We start from the raw sequence: 12,845 nt of genomic DNA on the forward strand, positions 1-12,845 counted from the left end.
CCCGGAAACCAGCTCCAGGTAACAATGCCCAGATACAAAGGTGGGTCAGGCCAGGTGGAGACATCCGATCAGTGGGGGGTTGCATACTGTCTCCCTAGCTACCAAGGAGTATGGGACCCGGCCTTTGGGAACCCTTTTGGCGCCAATCCTAATCAAGATGTAATAGGCTGATTCAAATGTCTACTAGGGTAAATTATAATTCAATTGGTCACCTAGCATCACTGTGGAGTTTCCTGTGTGTGTTACAATCTCATTGGTCACCTGTGCGTGGCCAGGCCCAACTGCATGGCCTTTGCCCTTAAAAGCTAGTCTGTGAAACAGAGAAGGGTCGTCCTCTCTTGCAAGAGGTGCGGCCCCGAACGTTCGGTTAGATTCTTGATGCTTGGCGCGAAATAAAGCTTAGCTTGACCTTCGCTTTGTATCAGTCTCGCTCCTTTAATTGCGGACCCGTTATTGGGGCATAACAACATCTGAATTACATCTCAATTAAGCTGTTAATTTTAAATAAAAAGTGACATGATCAGGCAGGGTCAAGCTCAGGGAAACAACCTGACATGCTTGAAACAACCTCACTCCCTCCCTTCCACCTTCCCCCTCTGTGTCCCTTCCTTCCTCCCTTTAGCAGAAAACAAGCATCTCCAGTCACAGGATTTCAAATACTGAGAACTGCGAGAGGACATCATAGGGGTGGTTTCCAGATACTTCCACAAAGGCCTCTGGGCCAACACACAGAACTGGGGATAGAAGAGACCTCTGTGTCCTTTTGTAAACACTGTCAGTTTTCAGTTCTCTCTGGGCAGTCACCGGCTCCGGGCTAGGGGAAGGTAGCCCTGCTGTGGGTGCCCTGACATGTGGACCAAGTGCAGGCCAATGGGCCACTATGGGGGCATAAGGCACACCAAAGGCCAAGGAGCATAATCCCTGGAAAGAAATGTGACCGGCCCCGGGCTCTGAAAAGTACAGAAGTGTCTCCACAGAAGCAGCCCCCACCTTGTCACCGCCCGCCAGAGTAGGCTTACCTGGTGCCAGGACGACTGGCTCGGGCTCCCCCCGGTTTCCGTAGTAACAAATGACATCTCCCTTCTCTGTGCTGTGTACAGGACAAAGAAGGTCAGATGGGAGCCATGGGGTGCCAAATCTCTCACTGCCTGGTGATCTCCATGGTCCCATTGATGAGGGAATAGAAGGCTGGCTAAGGACAAAGCAAAAGCTGACACCCTCCAACCTTCCCCCACCCCCACTCCTGGGTGGGACATATGTGACATTTTTTAGGAATCTCCCACCTATCTTTTTTTTTTTTTTAAGGGATTTTCTTCTTTATTTCAACAGCATTTTTTTTTTATTTTTTATTTCTTTTCAGCATAACAGTATTCATTGTTTTTGCACCACACCAGTGCTCCATGCAATCATGCCCTCCCTAATACCCACCACCTGGTTCCCCCCACCCCCACCCCTTCAAATCCCACCTATCTTAATGTTAATACCTTGCTAGAGGGAAAAATGACCTTGACAATGGCAAGGCCACAAGGTCTCCGGTGTCTTGTAGGTCCTCTTTAACATTTGAAAGTTCTATTGAAACCTCCCTTTTCCTTCCCCGCCCCCATGGTACATAACCTGCCACCCCTCACAAGCCCAGGGCAGCAGCTCTTCCTACCCACAGGTCCTGTCCCATGCTTTAATAAACCACCATTTTGCACCAAAGATGTCTCAAGAACTCTTTCTTGGTCATCAGCTCCGGACCGCACCCCACCGAACCTCACTAATATTCTAAGACTTCATCACCATCCCCAGCACAGGGCCAGGACAGGAGTTAGGGCTCCAGCCTCCCAGGGGCCTCACAGCTAGGATCTGAGACCCCTGGCAATGACCTCACTGTGCCTGCAGACACCAGTCCCCACCCCCACAGCCCAACTCCATACACCACCAGACACAGTGGGATGCCCCAGGGCAACAGAGGCTCCTGAACAAAGCACCAAAGATCCCATTTGCCTACTTTTATGTGCTGAGTGTGCATTTAAAAACAGTTCAAATGGCTGGGAGCTGAAAATGTTCCCACTCGTAAATACCATAGTAAATCTTCCTTGAAACTGCCTTCTCTGCAAACTAGAGAAGGACTCTTCCTGGCCTGTGAGCCACCTTCCCGCCTGCAGGTGCAGAGAACGCCGCATATGGACCTAAACCTCCAGGTTGAACCGTTGCAAAGAAAGGGCTGGGAGGGGCGGCCAGGGAGTCCCTCCCGCTGCACCCAACCTGGCCCCAGGTGGCTTCACATTCTGCTCCTGTTCTTCCTCCCCACAGTCCCTGGCTCATTTCTTCAGCTATCTAGCTAAGACTTCAGAAATTTTATAGGCAAAAAGCTAGAAAGTGTGGGGCGCCTGGGTGGCTCAGTGGGTTGAGGCTTCTGCCTTCGGCTCGGGTCATGATCCCAGGGTCCTCGGATCGAGTCCCGCGTCGGGCTCTCTGCTCAGCAGAGAGCCTGCTTCCCTTCTTCTCTCTCTGCCTCTCTGCCTGCCTGTGATCTCTGTCTGTCAAATTAAATAAAATCTTAAAAAAAAAAAAAAAGATAAAAAGCTAGAAAGTGTGAAGACCCATGGATTAGACATTGACTCCTGCTGTGCTTGGTCAGGGAATGGCCATGACTGCGATGAGGAGCTCTTCTTGACCCTGACTTCTTTCTGGCACCTACCACTGGGGTTGCTTGTTGACGGCCAACTCCCTCAGTTGCCCTTGAGGGCTATGTCTAGGGAGGCAGGCTCTGACCCTGTGGCCCCAGGAGGCAAGAGACCTGTTCATGCACCAAGGGGCCCAAGCCCACCTGCGGGAGCCACCTGCCCATGCAGGTGTCCACTCAGAGCACAGGGCCCTCATCACCCAGCCACTTGACATGGTTGCTGAGCACTGAGTCCTGCTGGGCTACTGCTCTCCCAGACCAGGTCAGATGCACAGAGAATGACAAGTAAGGTGGTCCCAGCACAGGGGGGCAAGAAAGGCACGGAAGTTCCCCTCTGGGAGCTGTCCATAGTGAGAATGAGAGGGCTGGAGCAGCAAGTGCCCATGCCAGCACCCACCTCCTCCCATGGCCACTGCGGCCTCTGCATCAGTGTGTCGATCCGTGCAGCAAGAATGGGGCTGAGCGGGTCACATGCAATGGACACTCTAGGCACAGTTGGCCTGGGGCTCTTGAGGAAGGAGGTGGGCTCAGGCCACGTGTCTGGTCATGGGCCCTCCGCGCCGTACTGACCACCTCCCAGGGTGGAAGCTGACCACCTTCACTGACCTCTGGGGCATCAGCAGTGGGGTGCACAAGGGGAGGGCAGGACGATGGATGCTCACTTCACTGAAGGACAAAGTCACAAAACCTCTGCAGTTCCCAGGCCACATTTGTCAAGTGTGGGACGGAGCACAGACCACCCTGGCTGCCTTGCCCTGTTCCCACCCAATGCCTGAATCCACCAGCCACTCTGTACACCCTGCTCTGGGAAATGCACATGGGCCCTGGGGCATCCAAGGTGAGGACATCCCTCCAGAGCCTCGCCAGCCTGGCCACCCTTTTCGGCTATGGCATCGCCACTCTCCCACCTGCCGTGATCTGCCTTATGCATCAAGACTGTCAACAGTGTCCCCAACCCAGTCCCCACTTGGTAGTGATGAGGGAACAGAAGGCTGGCTGAGGACAAAGCAAAAGCTGACACCCTCCAACTTTCCCCCACCCCCACTCCTGGGTGGGACATATGTGACATTCTTTGGGAATCTCCCACCCATCTTAATGTTAATACCTTGCTAGAGGACAAAATGACCTTGGCAATGGCAAGGCCTCTGGTATCTGGTATCTTGTAGACCCTCTTTACTATATGAAAGTTCTATTGAAACCTTCCTTTTCCTTACCTGCCCCCAACTCCATGGTACACAACCTGCCACCCCTCACAACCCCGGGGTAGCAGCTCTTCCTGCCCACAGGTCCTGTTCCCGTGTTTTAATAAACCACCATTCTGCACCAAAGATGCCTCAAGAATTCTTTCTTGGTCATCGGCTCTAGACCTTACCCCACTGAACCTCACATATGTTCTAGAACTTCATCAGTAGGATGGGGCTACTGTCTCCAGGGGCTGCTGGACCCCAGCCCTATCGCATACCAGCAGGGTCTTAGCCACATCAGCAGCCCGTCGGGAGCTTGGCCGCAGCAGTTGCACATGGGGCGGCAGTGACTACGTGCCAGGTACTGCACAGGAAGGGCCCAGCATCCACCCCCACATGGCCATGCAGCTAACTGCTGCCTACTACTGTACCCCTGTATGCCTCACGTGGCCTGGCAACGCCCCACTGGCCACAGGTCCCTACCAGGTTCCAGCCATCCCACTCCTGACTCTCAGCCAGTGCCAGCAACCCTGAGGCTCCAGGCCTCTTAGGGCCCCTTCCTCCTGCCTCTGCTCCTTGCCTATCCTCCCGACTCCAGGGAGGGGAAAACTTTCCCCAAATGACTGTACAGCACAGCTTCCGTGTCCTCTGGCGACGGGGCCCATGGGCAGCTGGGGCAGCTCTGTCGTCCCTTTTGACAACTCCAGAGAGGCCCTGGGAGCTGCCCACTGAGCCCCTTGCAGAACATGAGATGAGCCATGCCACGTGCTCAGACATACCGCCCTGAAGTAGCCACCAGGAGGCCCCAGAGCTCAGCAGCACCTGACTACCAGCACTGCCGGGAAGCCAGGCTGCTAGGGACCTTCCTTCTCCAGGCTGGGGCCCCTCTTCGCACCACAGAACAGAGCAAGTAAGGGACAGCTCCAGAACAGGGCACTCCTGAGCCACAGGCCTGGGGAGGAGCCCTTAGGGGCAAGGGGCCGGTGTGGGCCAGGGGTGCCCCCGGGACCAAAGATGCCTGCTGCAGTCATGCTACAGCACACATGCAGGAGCTGGTGACCATCTCGCTGCCACCAGAAGCCCGGGTTCCTCTCCCTGCATCCCCACATCAGTCAGCCCTGGGAAGCTTCACCATGCCCACCAGGTGCAATGTCCCTGGAGAGGCTGCCACAGCACCCCAACCTGGGTGGCAGGGTGGGAACCCCACTTCCTGCCAAGCCCACAGCTCTGCTCCGTGGCAGTGGCCGGTGGGCTGCCATCTTCCTCCTAGCAGACTCACCTCAGGTCAGCTGCTATGAGATTAAAGCCATTGTACAGGTGGCCCTCCGCAGAGACCTTCTTCAAGTAGGACAAGCTGTCCATGTCTGTAGTCAGAAAGTGGGTCACAAGTTCACCTGTGGGTAGGAGACAGACACACATGGCCGAGGTGGCAGGGTGGAGTCCCTCATCCTGGGGAGACTGATGTGGGGCCAGTGCAGGCTAAACTTAACCCCCCACACCAGCCATACCTCACTGACCTGGCAACTAAGGAGGTCTGCATCCAGAACTCGGTTTTTGCTGGGGTTTATTTATTTATTTATTTATTTTTCTGCCTTTATGCCCAAAATGGAAGTACAGCATGAGAGGAAAAAAATCTTCATTAGGGACAACATGTGTCCGTAGAGCTGTCTTCCTAGGGGTACTGCTCTGCAAACATCTGACAGGTGGGGGGGGACAATGACAAGAGCCAGAAGTGACACTTTGGCCTGGGGCACAAATGTGGAGAGTGTTCCCTGAGAGGGGCCAACCATGTCTGTGCCAGCAGGGGCTGTGTGGGCCAGGCAGAGCAGGGATTCCCACAGTGATACTAGCCAGTGGGACCCAGAGCCAGAAACACCCTGCTTTCCCTTCCTCCTCCTGGACCATATGTGCCTGAGGAAAGCCCACCCTCCCCACCCCTCACCCCGGAACCAGGGTCCCACGGTACCTCGGCCCCGGGCATCCGGGTCCTGCCGTGGCTGCAGGTAGTTGGTGAGTGCAGCCAGCTTCCCCCGTGTGCTGATGCCCAGCCACGTGCCTCCTTCCTTGCCTTCTTCCATGTCAAGCCCTGCGACAGATGGTAGTGTCACCACCAGTAGCACCTACTGCCCTGTCCCTGTGTCCTGGGGAGACAGATGCTCAGCCCAGCACCCCGGACTAAGGAACAGGGCCTTGAACTACTCAGGGCAAGGCAGCCCCAAAGCCCACAGGGCATGTGAGAGAGACCCTGCCCCCAAGATGACATCTGATGCCCATGGGAGTCCCTGAAAGCTTGCAGTGGAACCTGGCATGTGTGGAATGCATCCTGATGCTTGGATCAACATTGGATCAACACTGTGCTGGGAGCACAGTAGCAGCCACATCCTAGCAAAGGCACCAGGCCCAAGCCCACATCCTGGATCAGGTGCGGGGCCGCTGGCTGTCCTCCCCCAGCAGGACACAGAAGGACACATAGGCCCTAAGGTGGGTGCTTCGCTAGGAGCCCAGAGCACATCTAGGCCCACCTATTTGTCTCATTTCCACCCCATAGGCCTGGGCCATGGTTAGTCCTCCATGGGGCCTCACTGCTGGGTGGGTGAGGCCCTTAAAGCCACAGGAAAGTGTCTTCCTAGATTAGAGGATCATTTCAGTTGAAGACTGGGGCAAAAGCAGCAAAATCATTTTTATAATAATAATAATAAATTATAACTATAAAAGAAATAAAAGATGGAAAGATCAGAAAGGAAGTTGACTGTCTTTATTTGTAGACAGGATTACAGGTGAAGAAAATCCAAAAGGAATCTACTCCTTCAAAAAAAAATCTCGTGGGGGGCCCGGAATGGCTCAGTCAGAGGAGCATGGGACTTCTGATCTCAAGGTCCTAAGTTTGAGCCCATATTGGATACAGAAATTACTTTAAAAAATTGATTTTTTTTTAAAGATTTTATTTATTTGACAGATAGAGAGCACAAGTAGGCAGAGTAGCAGGCAGAGGGAGAAGGAGAAGCAGACTCCTTGCTGAGCAGGGAGCCCAATGTGGGGCTCGATCCCAGGATCCTGGGATCATGACCTGAGCGGAAGGCAGCCGCTTAACTGACTAAGCCACCCAGACACCCCAAAAATTAATTTTTAAAAAATCTCCTAGAACTGGTAAGTAAATAGAAGCAAGAATCAGAAAAGGAAAATTTTAAAATACCATTTACAATAGCATTAAACAAAACAAAACGTAAGAAAACATTTAAGGAAAAACATGTAATGCCTGAAGACTGAAAACCACAGAGTAGCACTGAGAGAAGTCAAGAAGCTATGATTAAAAGAGAGGTAGATGGGCCCTATTCCTTAACCGAAGAGTCAATATTGTTAAGATAACAGTCCTCCCTAAACGGCCAGAAGAGTCAACAATCCAAATCCAAATCCCAGAAAGCTTTCTGTTTTACAGAAATTCACAAGATGACTCTAAAATCTCTATGCACACACAAAAGAGCCAGGAGTCAAAGGAGTCCTGAAATAGAACAAAGCTGGAGGACTTAACACCACCTGATTTCAAAACTTGCTGAAAAAAGCTGCAGTAATCCAGACAGTGTGATGTTGGTATCAGGATTGAGGAACAGATCGATGGGATACAAAAAGTCCAAAATAGATCCACATACGTGGGTTCAACTGATTTTCAACCAAGTTGCCATAGCAATGCAATAGGCAAAAGAATATCTATTCAATAAATAAGGCCAGAAGAACTGGAGAGATTTGGGGGGTGAGATATGAGCCTCAACCCCTACCTCACACCAAGTACAAAAACGTAAGATAAATCAGACCTAAACACAAAACCCCAAATCAAAAGGCTTCTAGAAGCAAAAAGAGGAAAACATCTTTAAGGCCTTAGGGTAGGCAAAGACACAAACAGAATAAACCATCAAAGAGTAAACCACACTTCACTAAAAGAAAATACTCTGCTTACCAGAAGATGTCATTAGGAAAATGAGTAGGCAATACATTTATCCAACATACCAATTCAGAATGCATAAAAAACTCCTACAAGTCAAACGCTGAAAAGTAAACAAGAATTCCACATCCAGCCAATCAACAGGGACCAGATTTACTCTTCTACCTAAAACCACCAAAAAATAAAATACATGAAACAGTGGGTTTCAAGACACCGGACATCAAAAAACAAAGGACAGAGATCTCCGAGACAAGAAATAAACTAGGTGAACCCCAAGACTGGAGAGGGTCTCCAAGACACTGTATGGGGAGGAGGCCCGGCTTGAGGCAGCCAGAGCTCCTGGGACAGAGGACCAGAGAGGAGAGAGCTGCACAGAACCAGACAGCTGATCGGTACATGTACGTGAGGAAACTACTGTGGCCAGGAAAGAACCATCCAGAAAGATTAGAGGAGACAGTGCTCACACAGGGCTGGGAAGAGTGCCTGTTCCCAGAAGTCAGCCTAGAAAACCTCAAGATCCAGGGAGCACAGGCAGGGAAGATAGAAGGATCTTGCCTGAGGAGTAGGGAATCATTGGCCTTAGACTGGACATAGCTTCAGAGCCACTTAACCAATCCTAAAAGCAAGACCTAAAAGGATCAAACTGTTTCTGAGCATCTCAGCTGTGTCCCAAAACAAAGCTCAGGAATATTTATAGATACACAAAAATATTCAGTCCCCAACAAGATAAAATCCATAAACATTTGGCATCCAACCAAAAATTACCAAGCATGCAAAGAAGCAGAAAACTACAGCCCTGCTTACTAAAAGTTCAATCTATTAAAACTGAACTGGAACCGAAACAGACGTCAGATTTTGCAGGCATGGATACTCATTTAATAAAACTATACTCTGCATGCTATAACAGTTAAGAACTTAAATGTAAGAGAGAAAAATTGAATTTCTAGAGATAAAAACTACATTGTGTGAGATTAAAAAAAAAAATACATGGTGGGCTTAAAAGCAAATTAGACACTGCAGAAAAAAAGATTAGTGAATGTGAAGGTATGGCAATAAAAATGACCTATAATGAAAGAGAGAAAAGGTTTTTTAAAAATGAATTGAACATCATCAGGGGTGCCTGGGTGGCTGTCAGTTAAGTGTCTGACTCTTGATTTTGGCTCAGGTCATGAACTCAGGGTCATGAGATTGAGCCCTGCATCAGGCTCTGCGCTCAGCGGTGTATCTGCTTGAGATTCTCTCTTCCTCTGCCCCTCCCCCCATTCACGCACATGAATGTGCATGCTCTCTAAAAAATTGATAAATTGGAATGAATCTTGGAACACTGAAAAAAATAAAATAAAATTAAGTTAAAAAAATTGACAAATCAAATCTTTTAAAAAAACGAATTGAGCATCATCAAAGTGTGGGACAACCTCAAGAAAACTAATACATGTGTGAAGAGGCAGACAGAGAGAAAGAGATTGAGAAGAGAGAGCAGGACACAGAGAAAATATTTTTAAAAATAACACCCCAATTTTTCCAAACTTCTAACAAGTTCCCAAGGAAATGCTGATGCTAGTAGCTCAGAGATCACATCTGGAGAACCACTGGCCTACAATTTTGCACACAATTTGGTGATGCCGGATAGTGGGAGGATGTGGATCTTAGTGTCTTCCAGCCCCAACTGGTGCAGTGCCACTGGGCCCACCCAGCACTGTCATGAAGCCAGGCCACCCTCCCACCTGGCAGGAGCCCCGTAGCAGCATGCCAGAGACCAACTCCAAATCACTACAAATTGGCCCTGATTTAGGGGTAGAGTGCAGGCCAGAGTGCCTAAGCAGGTGGCCAGGATGGCCAAAGGAGCCCAACAGGCTAACCCTTCGTCTGTGTCCTCATCCACAAAAATACTCAAGAAGTGCCATCAGGCCCTCACCCCACCCACCCTGACCAGTTCCCCCACCCCCAACGCCACTTCAGTCTCCCATTAATGCCCTGTAGCAGCGACACATACAGCCTGCCCTATGCCCATGACCCCCTTCCATTCTACTCTAGCTCAGGATGGTTGGCATGGTACTGGCCAGGCCCACAGGCTCCCTTCAGTCCTCCTCATGTAGCCCTGCAGACCTGACCCTCAACATCTGGAAGAGCCATGGCTGGCCCAGCCAAGGACCCCACATACGCATCCCCTCTGGGGTTACCATACTGAGGTACTTGAAGCTTACACAACAGGGGTCTCCTGCCCCCCCATTTCTATCCTCATGTCTAGACATTTCCACAGTCTCCTGTGCAGCTTCTGAGGAGGCCAAGACATAACTCAGAGACCTAGCCTCTTCTCCCTCTTGCACTCAGCAAGAGGGGTCTCACCTCACAGCCTCACAGCAGCTTTCCCCACTACCTGCCAGACCTCCTGTCCACGACACTGCCCTGCCTCAGTGTCCCCACTCCTGTCCTCTTCCCACATGGCACCAGGATGATCCAGCCTGGGCAGTGTTTCCCTCACACCACCGCCCAACCAGTCTATACAGGCCTTCTGTGGAAGTTCCACAGTCCAGCTTTTAGATATTGCAGGCAAAGCTGGGCACACCTGGTGTCCCCAGGCCCCTGAGGCTACCCACTCAGCCCACTGGGCCCCTGAGCACCCCTGTCAGCTCTGCCAGGCTCCCTCATGCTTCCCTGATGCCCAACTTGCAGGCAAAGGGACCCTGGCCTGGCCAGCACCTGTCCACGTGCCTCCAAGTAGACCCCCATGGGCAGAAACTGCTCTCTGTCCACTGGGCTAAGCTGGCAGGGGACACAGCTGTCACCTCCACTTCCGCCTCTCTCTGTGGAAACTCCTCACGCAGCTCCCATCTGAGTGTGCTCCAACCAAGCCTCTGCTCCCCAAATTCAGACCAGCTCTGGAGCGAGGCGCACCGGTGTATAAACAGAAACATGTGCAGGTGTACGCTCACACACGTGCGTACACACACACACACACACACACCACACGACGCTTCATGGGGTGACCGAATGTGTACCTGCACCTCCTATGAACCCGACCACACCCCCACTGCGAAAAGGTGGAGCCAAATAAACCAACCGATTCTTCCAGCTACTTCTCTGGGAGTCCACAACACATGAAAACAGGTGGCCAGTGCTGGGTAGACACTTCAGGGCTGGTCACCTCAATGCTGGCCCCAGACCCCAACCTGGGAGCCTCCCCCATGAGACCAGTCAGCGTCCACTCATTTGTCCTGCACTTACAGTACCAGTTAAAGGCACTCAGGGCCTCCTACTTCCCGCCATGCTGTGGCTGCCCCCTGAGGAAAGACTCACCACTGAGGACCTCATTGTTGTTCCCCCAGAAGTCAGCGACCTTGGATGGTCTGTGGTAAAATTCATCCCTGTTGGCTGCCAAGATGAGCCTGAAAGAGAAAGCATGACTAAAGGTCTCTGGGGAAAACAGAAAAGCCAATGTTTTCCTCCTGTTGACAAAGAAAATCTGCCTCCGTAGCAACAAAGGCAAGTCCTAAAGAGAACAGGAACTTGCAGGAAACAAAGGTCAGTAATGGCTCCAGACAGGTGGGTTTCCTAGGGAGCCTTCAGCCAAGACTGTGCCCTAGGACCCTGCCAAAGAAAAGAGGAGATGCTGGGCAAAGACGCATATCCCATGCCACCCTGCATTCCCCACTCACCCAAAAAGGGTGGCAGGACCTACAGAGGGGAGGGCCCTTAGCAGTTGGGACCAAGTGTGTCCCAGGTGTCCCGGCGGCAGAGAGGTACCCCTTCTGTCCATCTTCCCAAGGCCATCCACCGTGAGCCTGTGACTTCTTAGAATCGTGACCATGCCCACCAGAAGGGGCCAGGGTATGCGTTGGAGCAGAGCACAGGCTCTCTGGGGGCTGCTCTCCTGAGTTTTGGGGTGTCTGGGGGAAGGAAGAGGGTAAGAACTTCTGTGTTTCTCTAGTGGTTTGCATTATGAATCCAACAAGTTTTTTGTTGGCAAGTAGAAAAGATGTCAACGTTTTCAAAAGAGCTCTAGTTTTAACATAAGAAAACATATTTTCTAGGTGGCTTTGCCATTCTAAATAAGAACACAGACAGTGACTGAGTGGAACTGCACGTCCATGAGACCTCTCTGGGTCTAAGATGTGATGGCCAAAAGCTGGAATCCCTCAAAAAAAAAAAAAAAAAGATGTGATGGCCAAAGGACCCTCCGAGCACCATGGGCAGGTGTACAGAGGACACGGGACCAGGAGCTATGGCTTGGCCACCTGTGGTCACATTGGGTCTGAAACCAAGTCGGTCTAGTCAGTGGTCAGACCCCAAGGAGTCTTCCAAAATAATTTTTGTATTGATTCTTAGATGTGTAAGAACATTTAGGGGCACCTGGGTGGCTCATTCGGTTAAGTGTCTACCTTCAGCTCAGCTCATGATCTCAGCGTCCTGGGATCAAGCCCCACATGGGGTCCTCTGCTCTTCGGAGAGTCCACTTGTCCCTCTCTGTCTGCCCCTCCCCCCTGCTCATGCAGGCACTCTCTTTTCTCTCTCATATAAACAAAATCTTTTAAAAAAATGATTTTTATGAATACTTGCTTTCAGTAAAATATGAGTTAACAAACTTCATAAAATTGAAAGTGAAACTGGCACCCGCACCACCGCCCAGGCCCACAAAAGTCTTTCGTCCTGTGTGCAACAGCCCCCCCAACTCTGTACCTCCCCACTCAGCCCCAGCCACAGGCATCAATGAGGCCGAGGACTGGGGGTAACCGTCAAACCCTCCGGATCTGCCCTGAAGTGTCACCACCTTCGGGATACCCATCCAACCTGTGGTAGCTCTCTATCCCCCCAGACACAGCATTCTGGGCTGCTCCAGGTCTTGGGGACAGGCACTCAGGGAGGAGTCACTGTCCCTGATACAAACCCCCAGCCATTCCTAGAACAGTCCTCTGCAGCTCCATCTGTCGGACCCCAGCCCCAGGTTGAGGTAGGCAGCCTTAGGGAGAAGCCCCTCGGCCTTGACCCCTATCTTCCACCACATCTGCTTTGTCCCTTTCTTCTGTGATTCAATTCTGGATCCACCCCGGCTGGC

The 12,845-nt window shown here is 51.4% G+C and overlaps 1 protein-coding gene across 1 annotated transcript in view; it reads right to left on the minus strand.

The window, feature by feature from the left end:
• TANGO2 (transport and golgi organization 2 homolog) overlaps positions 1-12,845 on the minus strand; it is a 40,548-nt gene that overhangs the window by 7,669 nt on the left and 20,034 nt on the right. Inside the window, exons 3-6 of the mRNA XM_080821937.1 lie at positions 11,090-11,178; positions 5,822-5,941; positions 5,135-5,249; positions 1,020-1,090 (exon numbers count right to left, since the gene is read on the minus strand). Of these exons, the coding sequence (XP_080678063.1) occupies positions 1,020-1,090; positions 5,135-5,249; positions 5,822-5,941; positions 11,090-11,178 (395 nt within the window). The remainder of the gene's footprint in view (positions 1-1,019; positions 1,091-5,134; positions 5,250-5,821; positions 5,942-11,089; positions 11,179-12,845) is intronic.

Source organism: Martes martes (assembly GCF_963455335.1).
Source record: "Martes martes genome assembly, chromosome: 13".
Taxonomy (NCBI): Eukaryota; Metazoa; Chordata; class Mammalia; order Carnivora; family Mustelidae; genus Martes; species Martes martes.